We start from the raw sequence: 23,204 nt of genomic DNA on the forward strand, positions 1-23,204 counted from the left end.
TTTGGTGTCTTCTGTAACTCAGTACTCCAAAATATAACAATTCCAGAAAGATCTGAGTCATCCATCCTACTTCTTGTAGCTGCTGTAGTTTTCAATTAAGCTTTACAATTGGACATGCAAGTTCTAAGAGCCTCCAAACATATTTCTTGCTTCCATGATGTGAAAACACCACAGTTTCCACTTCATAATTAGAATCAGTTACTACCTTCCTTCTTGGCTGGTTCAGTGGTGAAGGAATCCAAAGTGTCCTTGACATAATCTCATATCCATTAACTACACCAAGTCTGTGTCCACTTATGGGAGAATCCTTCCCTTACAGACTAATATTTCTGAATCAATACAGTATAAAGCGACAGGGTGGGAAGCTACAATCTTTTTGTGGGTTATTACGTGTAAAACTGAGAGAAAATGATCCCACACCACTTTTTGATTCCTGGACGATGTACTCAGCTTTGTGGGAGATGTCAACATATAGTGATCTCTCAGCAAAGCATCCTCTCAGGATGTTTTCCAGCTGTCACGGTAATTCAGGCTTCTGTATGTCACTCCATCTGTCAATTAGACTGGCTGTTTCTGGGTGATGAATATGTGGTGAGGTCAGGTGATTATACTGAAAATCAGAGGCCAGCACTATGGCATAGCAGGGAAAGCTGCTGTCTGCAGTGCCAGCCTCACATATGGGCACCGGTTCGAGTCCTGGCTACTCCACTTCTGATCCAGCTCTCTGCTATGGCCTGGGATAGCAGTAGAAGATGGCCCAAGTCCTTGAGCCCCTGCAACCGCATGGGAGACCCAGAGGAAGCTCCCAGCTCCTGGCTTTGGATTGGCACAGCTTCAGCTATTGCAGCCATCTGGGGAGGGAATCAGCAGATGGTAGACCTCAATCTCTCACTCTCTCCATGCCTCTGCCTCTCTGTAACTCTGACTTTCAAGTAAATAAATAAAGTCTTTTAAAAAAAAATCAGAGCTTCTGGAGAAAGTCAGAAGCATTAATTTCATTGGTGAAGTAACTCAGGATTTCTACTTTTCTAATATAATTCTTTATTGTAGAGAATTCTCACATAATCATATAATCATATAAAAGTATCTAGGGAGGGAAGGTGGGCAGATTACTTTGAGACTTGGAGTTGAGGCAGCTGCACTCTGCTTCTGGTTCTTGGTGTAGAACTTACTTGTTCTTCAATAATAATCTTGAGTACAGAATCAAGATAAACTAGTTCTCCTTCTCACACAAATCCGCACAAAGTGTCTACCATAGCCCTTTTGGGCAATGTGGCTGAACTGATGTCAACAGCTGACTTGAAATTAGCCATCTTACTGAAAGTGGCCAAGGCTGTGCTCCAGCCTGGCGCCGTGGCTCACTAGGCTAATCCTCCGCCTGCAGCGCCAGCATCCCAGGTTCTAGTCCCAGTCGGGGTGTCGGATTCTGTCCCAATTGCTCCTCTTGCAGTCCAGCTCTCTGCTGTGGCCCGGGAAGGCAGTGGAGGATGGCCCAGGTGCTTGGGCCCTGCACCTGCATGGGAGACCAGGGGGAGGCACCTGGCTCCTGGCTTCAGATCGGCACAGCGCACCAGCTGTAGCAGCCATTTGGGGAGTGAACCAACGGAAGGAAGACTTTTCTCTCTCTCTGTCACTGTCTAACTCTGCCTGTCAAGACTGTGCTCCAGAGTTGAAAGGGAAGCAGAGTGAGAAAGGGGGACACTGAAAGACCATTCATAGACCTATTCACAATTTGCGTCTTTACTACCTGTTTGTCCTTAAAACACCTTCAGCAATCACTCAAACACGTATCATGATATCAGTATGTCCTAAAAAGTACTGATAATCCCCTGCTTTGCTATTTAGCTCGTGTCTACCATTGGCCACAATCTACTCTGACTCTCCATTTTTGGGGCATTTACAGCAAATACGCTCATATATTTTAATGTGAGCCAAAGAGCAGCAGAAAATGGTTCTGTTCCTCCTCTCCCATTTGTTTTACTCCGTGGCCTCAGGTTCACAGAGGCATAAAACGTTGTATCCAGTACATTTTTTAATTAAGATTTTATTTATTTGAGAGGTAGAGTTACAGACAGTGAGAGTGAGAAATAGAGAGAAAGCTCTATCGTCCATTGGCCCACTCCCCAATGGTTACAACGGTCATAGCTGCACGGATCTGAAGCCAGGAGCCAGAAGCTTCCTCCTGGTCTCCCATGTGGGTGCAGGGGCTCAAGGACTTGGGCTATCTTCTACTGCTTTCCCTAGCAGAGAGCTTTTCCCTAGCAGAAGAGGAGCAGCCGGGACTAGAATCAGTGCCCGTATGGGATGTCGGTGGTTCAGGCCAGGGCTTTAACCCGCTGCTCCACAGAGTTGGCCCCTACTCATATATTTTAATGTGAGCCAAAGAGCAGCAGGAAACAGTCCTTTTCTTCCTCTCCCATTTGTTTTACTCCAAGGCCTCAGGTTCACAAAAGCATAAAAGCTTTGTATCCAATACTTTCTATACCAGACACAAGAAAGTCTTCCATTTCTACTGAGACCAGTGATTATTTATTTATTTATAAGACAGAGTAAGAGATACAGAAAGATGTCTTCTGTCTTCCGGTTTGCTCCCCAAATGACCACAACAGCCATGGCTGAGCCAAGCCAAAGCCAGGAGTTCAGAACTCCATCCTTGTCTCTCACGTGGGTGCTGGATTGGAAGCGGAGAAGCTGAGACTTGAGCCCAGGCACTGCACTATTGGATGCAGGCATCCAAACTGCAGTTTCAGCTGTTGCACCTCAATGCTCTGCCAGTTGTGATTCTTACCAGGATTTCCAGAAGATACTGTCGTTACTGAACTTATCACACAACTGATTACACAATGTCAACATATAAAGATCAATGTTCAATATTCTAACAATGAAATCGTAAGAACAGGATGAAAGCAATGAGAAAAAAATCACTAGGTACAAAAAAAAAGAGGATCATATCCATAGATTTCTTACATAGATGGGCAGAATTTAAGATACCAAAAGCGGAAACTATTTTCACAGCTGTAAAAAGGGTGTTTGGGGAAACACTAGTTAATGAATTCTAAATCTTCATTCTCTTTCTCTTCAGTAGCAGAGAATCATAAAATGATGACTAAAAACCCAGCCTCCCCTAGGCCCTGTCCCAACATAACAGGCAACCTCTGCGGGCAGCCGAGCCCAGGCCAAACCCTGTGGCCATGGTTATTACGCGGTAAGAACCCTGTCTCCTCCTGGCTCTGGAACGCTGACTCACGCCTTGGCATTATGCAGGTTTTACAATGAGCAGGAAGCTTCTGAAACCAAGTGTTTGAGACCTGGGGCACAGCAGAAACTGAATTGTACAGAGTGCCTGGGTCAGCCCAGCCCTTGTTAGCTCATTCGCAGAAATGTAACAGGAAATTTTTTTTAAAAACCACAGGAAGAGCTCTCAGATCTCCGCTCCTGGACGGTTTGTGTCCGGCTCCCCCTGCAGGCCCAGGCACTGTGGCTGTCACTGCGCACAAGTACCGGGCCGCGTCGCTCCCCTGCACTGAGGCTTTCCTCAGGTGGAAGGAAGACTCGCTCTTCTTAAACTCAGCCTCAAAGCCTCTGATGCCGGGAACCCGGGCGTCCCCTGACAGGTACTTCAGGAGGAGCTGAGGGCCTTGGCCCGGGTACTGGACGTACCAGAAGAGAGAAACAGATTCCCCATAGGAGTAGCTGCACCTCAGCTCCAGGGCGGCTCCTTCAGACACAGAGACCTGGGCGTCGGGCTGGGTCACGGTCTGGGCTCTGGCGTCTCCTGGAAAAGCAATGCGGGCGGTGAGCGCAGTGCCGGGGTCCCCGTGAAAAGTAAGCGTTTCCGGCCAGAACCTGTGGAAGCAGAGACCACAGAGAAACTCTACTCACTCAGGGCCCATTGGAGCCCCAGCACCGGGATGAGCACCAGGAGCATGGCTGAGGCGTGGGAACACTGCAGGCTTTTCTGGAAGATCTCCCGAGAGCAGGCGGGAGAGTGGCCGCGGACAAGACCTTGGAAACAAGGGGTCAGTTAGGATGCTCAAGCTCCTCTCTTAGATAAACGCAGCAACGCTGCTAAAATGAGGCTGGATGCTTTCTCACTTCTCATGCTCACCACTTGTCTGCTAAAGATCTCCCCGAGGAGCAGGGAGGAGGAGCTGAGGAAGGATGAGGGTCTTCTGCAGACACAAGGCCTGGTGTCTGTGCAGCATCGCCCCCTGGAGGTCATGCGAGGAACTACGGGTCCTGCGGCCCCACAAATAGTTCTTAAGTTCCTCCGGTTTTAATAAAATATATCAAAATCGCTACCCAAGACACTCCAAGCTTCCCAAGTTTATGCCAAAATATTAGTCTTAGAGTCATTTAGAAAGGGGATGCTAAGTAGAGATAAAGCGATATGTTATTTCATTGAGAAACCAGTTTGCATAAAGTGTATTAGATTTCAGATCCAAATTCATGAGTTCTGGGGTCAGAACTCAGGCTGAGCTTTGACAGCCTGGTGTTGCCATGGTGGTGATAGAGGAAGGTAGAGATATGTCCCTCCCCTGATGCTGTGCACCCACAGAGGTAAAAGTCAGGGCCCAAAGAATGAGAGAAATGTCTCTGTGTGACTAACACAAGGTGTAACTCTGGGTGTGAGGCAATTTCCCTACAGCCACAGGAAATACTCTAGGCCAGGGTAAACATAGAGTCATATGTTGTTACTGTTTTGATAGGACTCACAACCTGATTTTACTTTTTCTTTTCTTCTTTTTTAAGGTAGAATTACAGAGAGTGAGGAAGAGACAGAGAGACAGAGATCTTCCACCTATTGGTTCACTCCCCAGATGGCTTCAATAGTTAGGGCTGGGCCAGGCCGAAGCCACAATACTGGTATTTCCTCTGGGTCTCCCATGTGGGTGGCAGTAATTCGGCCTAAGTAATTTGGTCATCATCCATTCCCTTCCCAGGTGCATTGGCAGGGAAATGGATCGGAAGTGCAGTAGCCAGAACATGAACCAATGCTCACATGGCATGCTGACATCATGGGTGGAAGACTAACCTGCTGTGCCATGACGCCAACACCTTACTTAGGTCTTAAAAGGATCACTCCAAGCACAGGAAAACAGACTGAAACTGGGCAAGGAGAGAATCCAGAAGGTGGGCTCGGAGGTTCTGAAATGCTTCAAGCAAGGTAGTGGAGGCTTCGACTAAGATGGCAGCAACACAGGTGGTGAGAAGTAAAGAGTTTGGATAAACGTAGAAGGCTGAGCCACAGTAATTTTTTCCTTTATTTTCTTTTATTTTTAATATGTATACTTTCAGAATACTTACAGTACAGTTTTAAGGGTTCTAATGAAATATACAGTGACTTGTATAATTCAGCCTTTTGAAGTGTTCAGTGCTTGTTGATGTTTCATGGAGTAAATGTCACCACAATTGATTAGAAAACATGTTCATCAGCACAGGGAGAAACCCAGAGCCCGTCAGCAGTCACTCTTCTTTCCCTCTCATCCACTCCTGACACCTACACAACTGGAAATATAGGTAAATTAAAAATCAGCGTCTGGGGCCGGAGCTGTGGCATAGCAGATAAAGCCGCCGCCTGCAGTGCCGGCATCCCGTATGGTGCTGGTTCAAGTCCCGGCTGCTCCACTTCCAATCCAGCTCTCTGCTGTGGCCTGGGAAGGCAGTAGAAGATGGCCCAAGTCCTTGGGCCCCTGCACCCATGTGGGAGACCCGGAAGAAGCTCCTGGCTCCTGGCTTTGGATCAGTGCAGCTCCAGCCATTATGGCCAACTGGGGAGTGAACCAGCGGATGGAAGACTTCTCTCTCTCTCTCTCTCTCTGCCTCTCATTTTCTGTGTGTAACTATGACTTTCAAGTAAATAAATAAATCTTTAAAAAAAAGTCTTCATAAATTTCCCTACTCTGGAGATTGTATGTAAATAGGTTCACATGGCATGTGGTCTTCTCAGGATGGATTTTCAAAGTTCATGTTGGAGTATATATCAGTGTGTTATTCCCTTTCACTGCTGAATAGTGTTCTGCCATAATGATGTATTGAATTGTATTGTTTCATTCATCAATTGGTGGAAATTGGGTTATTTCCACCTTTAGGTTTTATGATTAATGCTGATGTGAACATTTGTGTACAACACTTTATGTAGACATATGTTTCTATTTCCCTTTCATATATTTCCTACAAGTAGGTTTTCTGTTTTCCAAAGAAGCTGTACCATTTTACATTGTCCCCAACAACACATATGGATTCCAATTTCTTCACATCTTTGCCAACATGTGCTGTACCCTGTTATCTTTTATATTATCTATCTTGATAAATATGAAGTGGTATTTCATCATATTAATTTGCATTTCCTAAAGAATAATGACATTGGATATCTTTTCATGTGCTTATTGGCTATTTGCATATCATGTTTGGGGAAATGTCTATTCACAATTTTGACCCAACTTTAAAATTGGGTTATTTGTCCTTTTATTATTGAGTTGAAAGAACTGTTTATTTATCCCGGCTGGAACTGCCTTATCAGTTATATGAGTAGCAAAGTTTTTTTTCCTATTTTGAGGTTGTATTTTTACTTTAGAACTTATCTACTTTGGAGCATACACATTTTTAATTATGATGTAGTCCAACCTATCTGTTTTCATTTTGTTGCTTGCCCTGTGGTGTAATATCTAAGAATTTGCCTAATACAAAGTTGAGAAAATTTATTGTTTTTTATAAGTGTTTTGTAATTTTAGCTGTGATATTTTCAGTCTGTGACCCACTAGGACTTAATTCTTATGTATTGGGCAAAGCAGAACCAACTTCATTCTTCTGCATGTGAATATCCATTTGTCCCTTCCAGCCCAGTCTCCTCGTGCTGCAAAACTCCTTGCAACCATTTTATCTCAGTACTGAGTCTCATTCCAAGTTTCCACTATGTCTTTATATAGTATTTTAAATTTAATTTAATTTAATTTTTATTTGAGAGGCAGAACAAGAAAGGGAGACAGTAATCTTCTACCCACTGACTCACTCTGCAACATCCAGGACTGAGCCAAGTCAAAACTGAGAACCAGGAATCATATCTGGCCTACACATGGGTGGAAGGGACTCAAGTACTTGAGATATTACCCACTGCTTCCCGTGGTGCACATTAATAGGAAGCCGAATTCAGGAACGGAGCCTGGACTCGATCCGCCTGCAGTATGAGATGTGAGCATCCCAGTGGCTTACCCTGGCTGTATCACAAGGATTTCTCTTAAATGCACCTGAATCAAAGTTTCAGTCTTTCCTCTACTACTAAAACAACTCATCAGTGTGACCTGTGACTTCTCAAATACTGAATTCAATGATGAGTTCATAATTTTTATCTTTTAGGGGAATCTACCAATATCTGAGACTCATAATCTCATCGTCCTAATCTACTTTTTTTTTTCCCTTGGCTTCCAGACCAACATAGTCATCTGATCTCTTAATGCTCATTCCTATTTTTTTGTTTGTGTCTACCTTTATACTCAGATCTCTGGCCACTTAATGTTTGAGGACCCCAGGGCTCAGTTTTTCAACTCCATCACTGCTCTCATCCACCTTAAATGCTATAAAAACCAGCTATATGTTGATGAACGCACATGTCTGTCTATCATCAGACCAAACGTCTCCCACAGACACTAGACTTACATACCACTGTGTGTATTCAACAGGCCAACCCAGAGGACGTCTGACATCTCACACGTGGCGTCTAAAACTAAACACATGATCTCTGACTCCGTCCTCCAACACTGCTTAGGAGAACCTTGACTGGTGGAAATAATGTACTAGGACATTTCTATTTTTAATGAGATAAATCTCAAAGACAAATGTCTCATGAATTTTGTTTGGTAAAAATACTAGCAAGGGAAATATCTTGGGTATAAAAATTGGGGAAATGAAATACTTACTTTAATGTCAAGGGCACACAAAAGAAAAACCTTTGAGAATATTCATTTAGAGAATTCGATTTTAGCGTGTGTCCAAGTATTTATTAATTATTTTTAAAGATTATTTATTTACTTGAGAGAGAGAGTTACAGATAGAGACATGGAGAGACAGAAAGGTCTTCCAACCACTGGTTCACTCCCCAAATGGCTGCAGTGACTGGAGCTGGGCCGATCTAAAGCTAGTACCCAGGAGCATTTTCTGCATCTCCCACAGGCATGTGGGGGCCCAAGCACTTGGGCCATCTTCCACTGCTTTCTCAGGCCATAAGCAGAGAGCTGGATCGGAAGAGGAGCAGCCAGGACTGGAACTGGCACCCGTATGGGATGCCAGTGCCATAGGTAGAGGCTTAACCTACTATGCCACAGTGCCATAATAATAATATTAATTATTAATTCAATTTAAAATGCTACAGTCTGTATGAAAAAGATCATCATAAATTCAGATATATTAGCCATTAAATAAGAATTGACTAAACAATGCGAGTATTTGCCAAGAAGATATTCTACTTAAGCTTTACGTTGCATAGAGAGTAGTTATGAAAAGAACATAATTTTAATGTGCATAACACTTTAATTCTTTCAGTGAATTTTGGCTTTTTAAACATAATTCTTTTGGAGCCAGTGCTGTGGTTTAGTAGGTTCAGCCTCCACCTATGGCTCTGGCATCCCATATGGGCACCACTTCAAGTCTCGGCTGCTCTACTTCCAATCCAGCTCCCTGCTAGTGGCCTAGGAAAGAAGTATAAGATGGCCCAAGTGCTTGGGCCCTGTACCTGAATGGAAGAAGCTCCTGGGTCCTAACTTCAGATCGACCCAGCTTTGGCCATTGCAGCCTTTTGGGTAACAAATCAGCACATGGAAGACCTTGCTGTCTCTCCCTCTCTCTGTCTGTAATTCTGTCTCTCAAATAATTAAGATCTTTAAATATATATACATATAAAACTATTTTAACTGGTTGTTTAAATAATCAAACCAACTGATAGGTCAGTTGATAAATATTTCAACTTTTAATCTAAAAAATAATAGATATGAACAATTGTAAACTTGTTAATACACAGATCTGGTGGAGCGGACACTCATTCACAGTTTATCTATGCTATAGATTGAAGAACCTATTCAGAAAGAATTGGTTGAATCACATGTTTTCAATATACTTGGAGTAAACCATTATCTTATTTCTTGTTTTAATTTTACTACATTTTGTTTTATTTTTACTTTTTATTCTTCTTAACTCACCTCCAAACCCTCCAACAAAGTGAAATGTTCTTCCCCATGCAGTTGAGCAGTTAAGGCAGTGTATGAGTATTTAGTACACACACATTTCTTCCTTTGGAAATACTGCTCCACTGTCCCCTACCTTTCTGCTCCTTTTCTGAGGAGACAAATGACACTGCGCAATGTGATTGCGTGCTCTCCAGGAGTTTAGGAGATTTTTCCCCTGGCGTACTGAAATTCTCCAGTGACCTATTGTACTGAGTACTTGGTATGCCCTTTCAATCTGGCAATACATATCATTCATCTCTGAGAAATTTTCTTGAATAATCTATTTGATAATTTCTTTCCCATCACTATCTATGTTTTCATTCTCTAAATCTTCTCTATCATGTATTGGATCTTCTGAATTTCTCAACTTTTCCATCCTGTGTTATTTTTGTTCCAGTTTCTGAGTGATTTTCTTGTTGAATTTATCCAGTCTCTTTTTTCTGCTGTCATATTTTTATGTCCTAAAACTTTCTACTTATTCAAAGAAAATCATTATTTCTGGCTTCTCCTTACTTTCTGCCCTCGCCCCATTTCCACTTTAATTTAGTGTATTTTGTTGTTGTCTTCTGCCACTTGCCACCGCCTCTGCTTCTTGGTGTTGACAACAATGTCCCAAAGCCAGGGTGGGTCACAGAGGCAGGCACGCAGCACCAGGCTCAGAGTTTGTGCTCAGCTCCCCCTGCAGTCCCTGTCACTGTGTCACTCAGAGCACAGTAGTACACGGCCGAGTCGGACTCTTGCACTGAGGATTTCTCCAAGTGGAAGGAGCTGCTGTCTTTATTGTACAAGGCTTCAAAACCTCTGTTGCTTCCCTTCTCATTGGCTTTCGTGGCTCTCAGGAGGAGCTGTGGACCTTGCCCAGGATACTGGACATACCAGAAAAGGGCAGGGTACTGTGCACTTTCATAGGAGCAGTTCACAGTCAGCGAAGCCCCTTCAAAAAAGGTCACTTGGCCTTCAGTCTGGGTCACCGAATCTCCATTGCTCCCCCCTGAAAAATAAAATAGCAAGAGTCTATGTTATCTTAGGAATGATCCAGGCCAGGTTCCTAAGAGAAACCTGTGGTCAAAGACTGCACTGCTGGCATAAGGACCAAGACTGAGCGTTAACTGCCACCTTACTTACCTAGCATTAAGAATAGCACAGTCAATGGTCCTAGAGAAGTGTTCATTTTGAGAGCCTCTGATGTACTTGGGTCTGGACTTCTTAGCGAGAAAGAAGGTTGACATCACAGTAGAAGGGTGAATGTGAGCTCAGAATTAAAGCAGGAAATGTATATGTGTAAGAAGATGCACCCCCTTGTGGGCAAGAGACTGAACTCAGATGATTGTTGGTCTCTCAAAAATCATTCCTACTCTTCTTTCTCTTTTTTTTGACAGGCAGAGTTAGACAGTGAGAGAGAGACAGAGAGAAAGGTCTTCCTTTTTCCATTGGTTCACCCCCGAAGTGGCCACTAGCCAGGTGCTTCCTCCTGGTCTCCCATGCGGGTGCAGGGCCCAAGGACCTGGGCCATCCTCCACTGCCTTCCCGGGACACAGCAGAGAGCTGGACTGGAAGAGGAGCAACCGGAACAGAATCCAGTGCCCCAACCAGGACTAGAACCTGGTGTGCCGGCGCCGCAGGTGGAGGATTAGCCTAGTAAGCCGCGGCGCCGGCTTTCTTCTCTCTTCACCTCTGGTTTATTTTCTAAGACTCCTCTTAGCTGTCTGAGGATCCTTTGTGAATTTAAAGTTGATATTATCTTAAGCATATTTTCCCAGCACGCTATCAGACATGGAAGGTCAGTATCACTGCCCTTCTGAGAAGTGCTTGTTTTTCTTTTCTTACATGGTAAGCCATTTTTGGCCACATTGTGAGTCAGTGAAATATCTCCAAAGCAAGTATCAGGATAAACAGAAGAATGCCATAACACCTGTTAGTCATTAGTAGATGATTTTTTTTTTTGACAGGCAGAGTGGACAGGGAGAGAGAGAGACAGAGAGAAAGGTCTTCATTTTTGCCGTTGATTCACCCTCCAATGGCCACAGTGGCCGGCACGCTGGTTCACTCCTCTTAGCTGTCTGAGGATCCTTTGTGAATTTAAAGTTGATATTATCTTAAGCATATTATCCCAGCACGCTATCAGACATGGAAGGTCAGTATCACTGCCCTTCTGAGAAGTGCTTGTTTTTCTTTTCTTACATGGTAAGCCATTTTTGGCCACATTGTGAGTCAGTGAAATATCTCCAAAGCAAGTATCAGGATAAACAGAAGAATGCCATAACACCTGTTAGTCATTAGTAGATGATTTTTTTTTGACAGGCAGAGTGGACAGGGAGAGAGAGAGACAGAGAGAAAGGTCTTCATTTTTGCCGTTGATTCACCCTCCAATGGCCACAGTGGCCGGCACGCTGGTTCACCCTCCAATGGCCACAGTGGCCGGCACGCTGCGCACCTCGCTGATCCAAAGGCAGGAGACAGCTGCTTCTCCTGGTCTCCCATGGGGTGCAGGGCCCAAGCACTTGGGCCATCCTCCACTGCACTCCCTGGCCACAGCAGAGAGCTGCCCTCTGGGCAACCGGGACAGAATCGGGCGCCCAGACCGGGACTAGAACCTGGTGTGCTGGCGCTGCTAGGCAGAGGATTAGCCTATTGAGCCATGGCGCCGGCCTGATTAGTAGATGATTTGGGATAGCCAAGACTTACCCTTTTTTTTTGTTTTACTATTCTATCCCTATACCCAGAAAAATGGTGCTAGCAGATGGCTAACAAATATTCTTGGAAGGCATAAATGAATGAATAAATGTATGGTCTTTGGTTGAGGAATTGCTACTACCTGAAATACCAATTGCTTCACACTTAAGATACCAGTTTTAAGAAATATAATTTGATATAAACTTTTGAAAGAAAACTGTGAATTCTATATTGCATTATATTGATTAAAACATTTTTAAAAATCTCAATATTGAAGAAAATAGTAACTAAAATTTATAAATTCCTGTAAAATTTTGTCATTATTTTCTTTTATCCTAGGATTTTAATCATGTCCAGATAATGTGACTGACCTATATGCCTCAGGTGGATTCTTTATAGTGTGTGTTTCAAAATTTCTGTTGTTCTGTAAATTTGCCTTAATTATGCTGTATGTGTGTGTATATACACACACATACAGCATAATTAAATATATAATATATACTATATAATATAATATATAGTATATATACTATGTAATATAGTATATATAATATATATATAGCAAACTATTGACTAAAATAGTTTAATAAAATTATCTTTACCACAGGATACATTACTTACAGAATAAATACTTGCCTAAAAATACCAAAATGATGAATTCAATCTCAACTTTTAGCATAGGTTGAGATATTTCTGCTGATGAACAGAATCACTCTATAGTAACAATCAAACTTGTTTGCATATAAAAAGTTAGCTGGTAATTAATTTAAAAATACAGATTTAGAAGTGTCTCCACGTACATATAAAACCAGCCTTCAGAATTAAGGTCTGTGAAGTTAGAAATCCTCTTTTGTGGTTTTTGATGCAACCATGTTGTACAAATTTACAAAATAAGCTTTGGGAACAATGACCTGTACACAGTAAAGGTCTCAATGAAGCTCCTTGGGGTCAGCATGAGAAAAATCCTCCAAACCACACAGATTCTTTAAATCAATTTCCTTTCATGGCTGTATTGAAATCACGGTAGTTAAACACTGCTCAGTCTTAGTATAGTTGTCCATTCAACTTCTAATAAATGTCTTCTGTGTGTTCCAGGACAAACTTGATGATGAAGGAAGATGTCCATTTTCTGCTAAGCTCTTAGCAAATATGTCTTTGACATTGAAAGCCTTTTTCATTGTACATTCTGGAGCCCTTCTTACTCTTCATGAATTCTGGGTAGGAAGCTTTATGGTCTTATAGCAAGATGTCAACGCTAACAAGTCCAGTCTTTGGCAGAAAGTAAGGATCTGGATATTGTTTAGGTTCATAATAATTTATCTTTCTTCCTCTTTCTCTCTTTTCCTATGTCGAATCTCTCTGACCAGAGTCTCTTTCTCCTTTGCCTGGCTCTTTTGCCACATGACTCTAACCTATTCTGAAGTCTAAGCAGATATAGAGCATTTTCACTTTACAGCATTTCTTTTACTTTTTCAAGTCAACCTTGTCCCTTGTGTTGTAACAATCCTACAGTCCCGGGAGAGAATCTATTTGCCACACCATGAGTCTGTAAGGAGATAAACAGCACTGAGGAATTGCGGCAGTAGATTTGAGAAGAGCACCAGAGAACGTCATGAACCGTAACAAAAACAGCTTAAGCTTAATTCCCAGGTAATAACAGATTATTCGAACAACCTGATCTCAAAAGCGCAGAAGCTCTACTTCAAGAACTTGGATTTACCAAGATTTATTAGCGAAGGGTTATTCAGGGAAACAGAAACAAATCCAACTGATTTACGAAGACAGACATTTAATGCAGAAAATCGGACCTACAGCCACTGGAAGGGCTGATGAGACAAAGATGAGACTGTATCTTTCCTGACTGCGGGAAATCCGGAAGCATAATGGCCTGAGCTGTCTTGACACCAAAGTCAATGGTGCTTAGGAAGAAGCCAAAAGGCTGAACAAAGCCACCCTCGGTGATCTCAGGCACCTTCCCACAGGCTGTACAGTAGAATCAGCACAGTCAGGACTTCTCCTCCCCACGTTCCTAGGATCACACAGCAGCTTCTCATTTACAGAAATTAAAGTACGTACTAAAAGAAAAGGGTTGTGGGAAATGCAGATTCAGTTTCTTCCTAGTAAATGAAGGCAGTAAGTTAAAAGAGATGAGTACAGTTCCCAGCTGACAATGTACAAACCAGCCAACTGGTGAAATAAGTCCTCATCTATATCAAGTGCAGTCCACACCTTCAGACACTAGCAGAGCTGTGTTTTGTACTCAGAGGACCACTGTAAATAATTAAGGCAAATAGTACCGCAGTATCTGGTTTGACCACATTGATAAACATAATATTTTATAAATTGCCATTAAGAATTTTTGTCATTTCTCAAAATAGTGGCATTTAGCATGAAAATAACTTCCACACTTGGAAATGGAAATTAAGCAAATGATAGATATACTGTCTCCTATTATTTCACGAAAGTTTTAAGACTTTAAGGCCTTGGGGTAGGCGTTGTGGTACAGCAGGTAAAGCCAGTGCCCACAAGGCTAGAATCCCACATGGGCACTGGCTCGAGTTCCAGCTGCTTCATTTCCAATCCAGCTCCCTGCTAAGGGCCTGAGAAAGCAGCAGAGGATGGTCCAAGTCCTTGAGCCCCTGCACCCATGTGGGAGACCTGGAAGAAGCTCTTGACTCCTGGCTTTGGATAGGCTCAACTCCAAGCCATTATGGCCATTTGGGGACTAAACCAGCAGATGGAAGATTCTCTCTCTCTCTCTCTCTCTCTCTCTCTCTCTCTCTGTCTCTCCCCTCTCCACTATAACTCTGACTTTCAAATAAATAAATAAATCTTTAAAAAATTAAAGGCCTCAGTGTGAGCTCTAAAGCTGTGCCAAATGCACTTAGTAAATTGTTCTAGAAATGCTATTGAATGAGTGCTAATAAATGACACAAGAATTTTGATTTGGTACTAAAAACAACAGTGTATATTTGTGGCAATTATTTCACAATTAATATACTTTTTAAAAGTTCTGAGTTCCGGGGCTGGCGCCGTGGCTCACTTGGCTAATCCTTCGCCTGTGGTGCCGGAATCCCATATGGGCTCCCGGTTCTAGTCCCGGTTGCTCCTCTTCCAGTCCAGCTCTCTGCTGTGGCCCGGGAGGCAGTGGAGGATGGCCCAGGTGCTTGGGCTCTGCACCCGCATGGGAGACCAGGAGGAAGCGCCTGGCTCCTGGCTTCAGATCGGCGCGGCGCGCTGGCCGTAGCGGCCATCTGGGGGGGGTGAACCAACGGAAAAAGGAAGACCTTTCTCTCTGTTTCTCTCTCTCTCTGAAACTCTACCTGTCAAATAAATAAATAAATAAATCTTTAGGGGAAAAAAAAAGTTCTGAGTTCCAGCCTCCTAGTACCAGCCAGAACTTTCTCACCTATTTGTAACAACATCCTTTACTGCTTGAAGGTAGGACTCCACCCAATCCACATACTCAGATATTTGTAATGATTCTGAAATAAGTGTCAATGAATGTCACGAAGGAAAACAAATGAGCAGTCCTTACATTGGGAGAATATAATATGCAGCAGCTGGGCCCAGTTCACAAGGCCTAGGTATATCCAGTTTGAGAGTTAAGCTGCAGACAATCCTGCTGTAACAAGAGCCCCTCTAACTCCACTTAGACTGCTCCCAAACAAAAGTGTCCATTTTAATTTTCTTATTTGAGAATATAAATAAAACTGCTTCAATATTTCAGGCAGGGCTGCTGATATGAGGATGGAGAATGTTTGCCCAGGTCATGAGGCCCTTGGTGCCAGGAGTCAGTTTCTCAACACTAAACTTTAGTCTTGAATGGAAAGAGGCAATGCTCCTTCTCTTATATACTACATAAAGTAGCCATGTACAGCTGTTTTGGGACATAGAACTAAGTTATATGGCTAAGTCTTATAAAGATACCAGCTTCATCATCAGAATGACAAAACGCAACTAGTGCCTGTGAGGAGGTAGGGAAGGTAGGGAAGAGATAACCCTGATACAATGTTGGCGAAAATGTAACTGAGTACAGCCATTCTGGAAAACAGTATGGAAGCTCCTCAGAAAACTGAAAATAGATTTACCATATAATCCAGCAGTCCCACTACTGGGTACAGAGGAAATGAAATCAGTCTGTCAAAGGGACATCTGCATCCATATTTCTTGCAGCACTATTCACAATAGCCAAGAAATGGAAACCCAAATGTCAATATGGAGTACTACTCAGCCCTGCAAACAATGAAATCTTGCCGTTTGCAGCAGCATGCCTTGAACTTGAAATCATTATGTTATGTGAAATAAACCTTGCACAGAAAGCCAAGTATGTCATGTTCATATGCGGAGTCTAGCAAAAAAAAAAAAAAAAAAAAAAAAAAAAGCTAGGCTCACAGAAGTTGCAGGATGATTGTGGTTCTCAGAGGCTGAGGAGAGTGGGGGAAAAGAGGAATGGTTAAAAGATTATTTAGTGGGTACTATGTTAGTGTTAGATAGGAGTAAGAAGTTACAGTGTTTTGTTGTAAAATAAGGTGACTATAGATAATGATAATATAAACATAATGATAATATGTATATTAAAGTCTAGAAATAATTTTTAAATGTTTTCACAATGAATAAATGACAAATGTTTAAGGAGATATATATGTTTACCCTGATTAGATATTATATAATGTATACATGTATCAAAATATCCCAACACACAAAAATGTGCAATTTGTATCTGTTGCTTAATTTTTTTTAATTTACAGATAATCAGTCACAAAAAGATAGTGAACATAATCTGCAGAACAAAACATTAAATAAGCATAACTTTTAAAAAAAAAGATTTTATGGCCAGCGCCGCGGCTCAGTAGGCTAATCTTCCACCTTGTGGCGCCAGCACACAGGGTTCTAGTCCTGGTCAGGGCGCTGGATTCTGTCCCGGTTGCCCCTCTTCCAGGCCAGCTCTCTGCTGTGGCCCGGGAGTGCAGTGGAGGATGGCCCAAGTCCTTGGGCCCTGCACCCCATTGGAGACCAGGATAAGCACCTGGCTCCTGCCATCGGATCAGCGCAGTGCGCCGGCCGCAGCGTGCTACCGCGGCGGCCATTGGAGGGTGAACCAACGGCAAAAGGAAGACCTTTCTCTCTGTCTCTCTCTCACTGTCCACTCTGCCTGTCAAAAATTAAAAAAAAAAGATTTTATTTATTCATTTGAAAGGCAGAGTTATTTACAGCCATACCACCCTGAATGCGCCCGATCTCATCTGAAAGGCAGAGTTACAGAGAAAGATCATCCATCCTCTGGTGTACTCCCCAAATGGCCTCAACAGCCTGCACTGAACCAAGCAGAAGCCAAGAGCCAGCAGCTTCTTCCGGGTCTCCCACTTAGGTGGCAGGGGCTCAAGGACTTGAGCCATCTTTCACTGCTTTCCCAAGTGCATTAGCAGAGAGCTGGAATGGAAATGGAGCAGCCAGAACACAAACCAGCACCCAAAAGGGATGCCTGCATCACAGGCAGCAGCTTAACTTGCTATGCCACAATGCAGGCCCCTAGCATAATGTTCTTATGAATAACTTTGTATATCTTATCCCATTTCCAGAAATCCCTCAAATGAATATCTCAGAAGTATCTATACTAATATGATTTGGGAAATAATGTTGATCCCAACTGGTGTCCCCTTTGGCTAAGGAAAATCACTGGACACTGGACATAATCCACTATTATTCTCTATATCCATGGATTCCTGTAACCTAAATCTCATTCATGGCAGCATCAGGAAGTACACAACTAAAAAGTCCAACCCTCCGCCTCCTCCTCGTCTTTATTTTCCTTCAAAGTCTAAATTCATTAATGACCAAGACTTCAGACATTTGAGGATACAAAGTCTTCCTATGAAGTTTTTTCCCCTAGCCAGAAGACAGTCATCTATCTATCCTATACCCTTTGATTTTTAAATTTTCATTGCAATATTTAATCAGTATATCTTCAGGTGCCACACATTGCACAAAATGATTTTGCACATCATTAATTATAGCAATGAAAAACAAATAAGAATCAATTTGTAAATTCCAACTGTGGAATCATGTGAAAATAGAATGATTATTTTAAAAAATGACAGCATTTTCGGAGAAATTAGCAAATTTTACTATCCCACTAATTGTGAAGATGTCTGATGTGGATTCGCAGAATTCAAGATTTCAAAAGAATTCATCTATTTTTATGAAGAAAGTAAGTGGAATCCGGCACCTAGATTTCGCATCTTCTCTCTCTTAAGTAGAGCTCTAAAACTATTTGCAATTTGGATTACTCACTCTTGTTTCTCCGATATTCCTAAAAAGTTACTAAAACCTACATGCATATGCCATTGTGCTAAGCTGTTCAACATCGAAATCAACCTCCTTCCTCTCTCCTAAATGGAGCACTTAAAACGAAGAGAAATTAACCAGTAACAGAGTGGAGCCAGGAAAACTAGCTTACAATTTCCAAATTGGGAAAACATAAAGTGTACAAGAAAAGCCTACAAGAGGAGGCTCGCCCTCTGTTCGAGTTACTGAAAAGTAAAATGCTGAGTGCAGATCAGAACTCTCCTGGGCACCTCCCCCATCCAACCACTAAGAGTGCGTCAGCCCCACGCGGGCCGGCAAGTCCCCAGTCCCCGGGCGCCTCTGCTGGAAGAGCTCCAGGTTCTTTGCTTTTGCAAAGTCTTTCGGAGGCGTTTCTTCTCCCCAGCACCTCCGGAGGTTTGTGTCCGGCTCCCCCTGCAGGCCCAGGCGCTGTGGCACTCGCAGCAGCGCACAAGTACCGGGCCGCGTCGCTCCCCTGCACTGAGGCTTTCCTCAGGTGGAAGGAAGAATCGCTCTTCTTAAACTCAGCCTCAAAGCCTCTGATGCCGGGAACCCGGGCGTCCCCTGACAGGTACTTCAGGAGGAGCTGGGGGCCTTGGCCCGGGTACTGGACGTACCAGAAGAGATAAACAGATGCCCCATAGGAGTAGTTGCACCTCAGCTCCAGGGCGGCTCCTTCAGACACAGCGACCTGGGCGTCGGGCTGGGTCACGGTCTGAGCTCTGGCGTCTCCTGGAAAAGCAATGCGGGACAGTGAGCGCTGCAGCCTTCACCTTGAAGTGTTCCCACTAAGCTCTGAATCCGAGAACAGCTCCTCGGCAGCGGCAGGACCGTCACAGAATGTTACTCACTTAGGACAATAGCCATCCCCAGGGCTGGGACGAGCACCCGGAGCATGGCTGAGCGGCGAAGCTGCCAGCGCGCTCTGGAGACCTCTGAGCGCCAGGAACGCGCCTGTGGAACACAGCTCCTGGGAACAGACGGAGTGGGACACGCCCCTTCATGCAGTAAAAACGCGAAACTGTGCAGACCCTGGGGCTGTCTCCGCCTCTGCTCACTCGTCCTGTCTTCAAAGCCAGGCGCCCCAGCTGCAGGGAGGCTGCACCGAGCGGGACGTGCTGATCCAGGGTCGCAGGACCCGGGTTTGTGCAACGTCGCCCTCCGGAGGCCGGGTGCAGGCAGAACACTCTGGTCGGCACTTTTCCTTCCGCTCAGAGATTCATGGTGAATTTCCCCAGAACAGGTGTCTTTTTCTTCCCTAATCCGCGCTAGGCCACCCTCTGCATTAACTGCGTTCGGCTTAGTCTCAAGTTCCAATGGGGCCTGTAAGATGGAGGAGTCATTTACAGAGAAAACAGTCAGACCATATATCTGCCAGACTTAGTCCATCAGCATCTCTGTGTAAAAGCAGACATTTAGATCAACTTCCCTGGGCTGCGCTGTGGAAGAGAATATTTATTAGATGGGGTGGAGAATGTGATGACCTGTGGAGGTAAACACCTTAGCTGGTGAAGTTAAAAGAAGATTAGGCATGCAAACTAACAGCCAAGAACACAGACCCTCACCTGGAAAAATGAGGTAAGCTTGTTTCCATTCTATTTCAAGCAGAATCACAGAGATTCAGTTCTTAGACCAACAACAATAATAATATAACATTAAGATAAGTGTCCTTATCTTCTGCTCAGCCCATGACTGGAGTATGACACTCAGTTCTGGATCCCACACCATCAAAGGAACATGGAGAGACTTTAGCATGGGACCAGAGCTGTGGCTTAGTGGGTCGAGCCTCTGCTTGCAGCACCAGCATCTCATATGGGTGCTGATTCCTATATTCTGCACCAGTTCCTTTCCCAGATGCTCCAAGTCTGATCCAGTTCCCACTGGTGGCCTGGAAAAGCACTGGAGGATGTCCCTAGGTCCCTGCACGTGGGAGGCCTGGAAGAAGCTCCTGGCTCCCAGCTTCGGATTGACCCAGCTCCAGCCATTGTGGCCATCTGGGGAGTGAACCAGCAGATGGAAGACCTCTCTCTCTCTCTCTGTGTCTCTCTGTTTCTCTCTCTCTCTCTCTCTCTCTCTCTCTCTCTCTCTCTCCATCCCTCAGTTTAGAGTGAACAAATGTCAAATTTCATAACAGGGGTGGACATTTGGCTTAGCAGGTAAGCCACAGTTTTAGGCAGCCATGTTCCACATCAGAGCGCCTAGGTTCAAAGCCCAGCTTCAGCTCCAGCTCCTGAGTCCAACTTTCAGCTAATGCAGATCCTGGGAGGCAACAGTGATGGCTCGTGTGATTGGTTTTCTGAGAAATGAATGAGCAGATGGGATCTCTCTCTCTCTCTCTCTCTTTCTCTCTCTCAGGATACTGACCATTTGTCAACCTAACTGGGCACACTCCAGCCATAAAGTATAAGTGCTAACAAAAGCTTTTCTGAGATGGTGTGATAGCTCAACAAGATGCCCAAGGAGCTAACTCCTAAGGAAAAGTAAACAAATGTTGTAGCACAAGTCTAAGCCCCAGTTCCTCGTTATTTTTGTAACTGTAAAAAAACTCACCTCTTCCACCATTCTGTGTGGAGTCCTACTACACCTCCTTGCACACCTGCTGCTCCAGCCTGAAATCCCATGCGTAAGTTGCCCTAATAAACTCTTTGTACATGGAGTGTCCTTGAATTGTCTGGTCTCAGGACCCATGCTCAGTTCAGGGCGTTAGCTGCTCCACCCCACTGACATTCAGGCAGAGGACCATAAGGCTCATGAAAACAGGAAATCACTCTTCTGTTCTACCCTAGTACAAACCTCTAAGATTTTTAATAACTCCAAAAACCTTAAATAAATTATTACTTTCCTACACCTTAAAATTAGATGCCAAAATGAGTAATTAACTACAACTTTTTCAGGAAAATGAAAGAACTCAAGAAAGTAAATCAACCAACTCTAAAAGCATGAAATTAAAAGTATATTTCTAAGACTCAAAGTAGTGCAACATAATTTAAAGATAACAAGAGTCAAAATTAATGTATCTTTTTCATAGAAACTTAAAGGAAGACATGGAGTAGCTCTGACTTTTCTCATGGTCAAGACTGTCATGAAGAGAACTTAAACAGGTCACACACTCCTCAGTGCCTAGAATATTTGCCTTATGTTTTCATTCAAACTGCTCTTAGATTATATATTAGTGCCCTCAACAAATATTACAGAGCACCCACACTGGGCCATTGGAAGCTAAGTTTGAAACAGTCTTGGAAGAAGCCTTTTTAATATTCATTATTTATGTTTCCGTTGAAATTTTTAAAATTTACAAATCACTTTTAAAAGATGTATTTATTTATTTGAAAGACAGAAGTACAGAGAGGCAGAGAGAGAGAGAGAGAGAGAAAGAGAGAGAGAGAGAGATCTTCCATTGGCTGGTTCACTCCCCCAAATGGCCACAACAGTCAGAACTGGGCCAATCCAAAGCCAGAGCCAAGAACTTCTCTGGGTCTTTTTTGTGGGTGCAGGGGTCCAAGCACTTGGGCCATCTTCTGCTGCATTCCCAGACACGTTAGCATGGAGCTAGATCAGAAGTAGAGCAGCCAGGACTTGAACCAGAGCCGATATGGGATGCCCGCACTGCAGGCAGTGGCTTTACCCGCTATGCCACACACAGTGCCAGCCTCTGAATCACTTTTATATATAGTTGGTGCTTGATCTTCACAACAACTTCTGGGAATACGCCATGTCACCATTATTAATCTATTAATTAGAAACTACTGCATGTTGTTCAATTGCCAAGTGTCACACTCATGTCTCATATTCTTTTTTTTAAAAAAATTTCTTTTTTTTTATTTTTGACAGGCAGAGTGGACAGTAGAGAGAGACAGAGAGAAAGGTCTTCCTTTTTGCCGTTGGTTCACCCTCCAATGGCCGCCGCGGTAGGCGCGCTGCGGCCGGCGCACCGCGCTGTTCCGATGGCAGGAGCCAGGTGCTTCTCCTGGTCTCCCATGGGGTGCAGGGCCCAAGCACTTGGGCCATCCTCCACTGCACTCCCTGGCCACAGCAGAGAGCTGGCCTGGAAGAGGGGCAACCGGGACAGGATCGGTGCCCCGACCGGGACTAGAACCTGGTGTGCTGGCGCCGCAAGGCAGAGGATTAGCCTAGTGAGCCGCGGCGCCGGCCTCATGTCTCATATTCTAAAGCTCTTAGAGCTCCCAGTGCTGTGTTCTAGTTATTAACTATGCCTCCCAGGGTATTCCACATTGCTCCATCAGTCAAAGTAATTTAGCCTGAAAGCTGCCTCAGCACCATGTCTGTAAATCTAAGAACAGGCTCGGGCGGCTCCAGCTGTAAAGTTTGGTGACGGCAGGTCCTTGGTCCTGACAGTAGATTACATGCACTTCAACAGGTGGGGTGGGGCGAGCTTTCAAGTACACCATGCCAGGACTCAACCACCAAAGATTTTGATGTAATTGGTCTGGGGTGGGCACGAGCACTGACTTCTTTTTTCAAGTCCCCAGCTGATTCTTCTGTGCAACCAGGGTTGAGAGCAATTGGGACACACAGGCTGTAGGTGCCTGGAGAATTCTGTTTGCTCTTGGCTCAGAAGTAATGCCAGAATCTCTGATCTGGAGGCCAAAATAAGCAGGAAACAGGCATGTACTTTTTGTCCCCACTTCTCAACATCATGAGGACATTAAGCCCTTTCTTAGGATTCTGTATCAACACTATGAACAGAAAAAAAAGTGTTTGCAGCTCCTGGTGATGGCTGCTCCTCCTGGTTGTTCCTGGCCCCAGCTGTGGGCTGATCACCCCTGCCCAGGCAAAGAAGACCATTGGAAACACAGAGACACTTCCAGTGGATTCTTCTGTGAGCAAATGGTTCCTATAACATGGTCCAGGGAGCTGAAGTTCTCTTTCCTCTATTTTGTGGTTTCATAACCTCCACCAAGCTTTTTCTGTCCTGGCTCCCTCTATGAACACCTAGAATCTTCACCCTCTGAAGAACCAAAGTGA

The 23,204-nt window shown here is 44.0% G+C and overlaps 3 gene segments (V, D, J or C); all 3 read right to left on the bottom strand.

Annotated features, from left to right (window-relative positions):
* Nucleotides 1-3,368: 3,368 nt before the first annotated feature.
* On the bottom strand, nt 3,369-3,965 carry LOC133770501 (T cell receptor alpha variable 8-3-like). The segment is given in 2 exon segments: nt 3,369-3,775; nt 3,883-3,965. Coding segments are annotated over 2 exon segments (453 nt in total).
* Nucleotides 3,966-9,874: 5,909 nt separating this feature from the next.
* Nucleotides 9,875-10,389, bottom strand: LOC133770502 (T cell receptor alpha variable 9-1-like). The segment is given in 2 exon segments: nt 9,875-10,209; nt 10,344-10,389. Coding segments are annotated over 2 exon segments (381 nt in total).
* Nucleotides 10,390-18,125: 7,736 nt separating this feature from the next.
* On the bottom strand, nt 18,126-19,116 carry LOC133769453 (T cell receptor alpha variable 8-3-like). The segment is given in 2 exon segments: nt 18,126-18,950; nt 19,070-19,116. Coding segments are annotated over 2 exon segments (546 nt in total).
* Between the last annotated feature and the right edge of the window lie 4,088 nt (nt 19,117-23,204).

Source organism: Lepus europaeus, chromosome 11, assembly GCF_033115175.1.
Source record: "Lepus europaeus isolate LE1 chromosome 11, mLepTim1.pri, whole genome shotgun sequence".
Classification (NCBI taxonomy): Eukaryota; Metazoa; Chordata; class Mammalia; order Lagomorpha; family Leporidae; genus Lepus; species Lepus europaeus.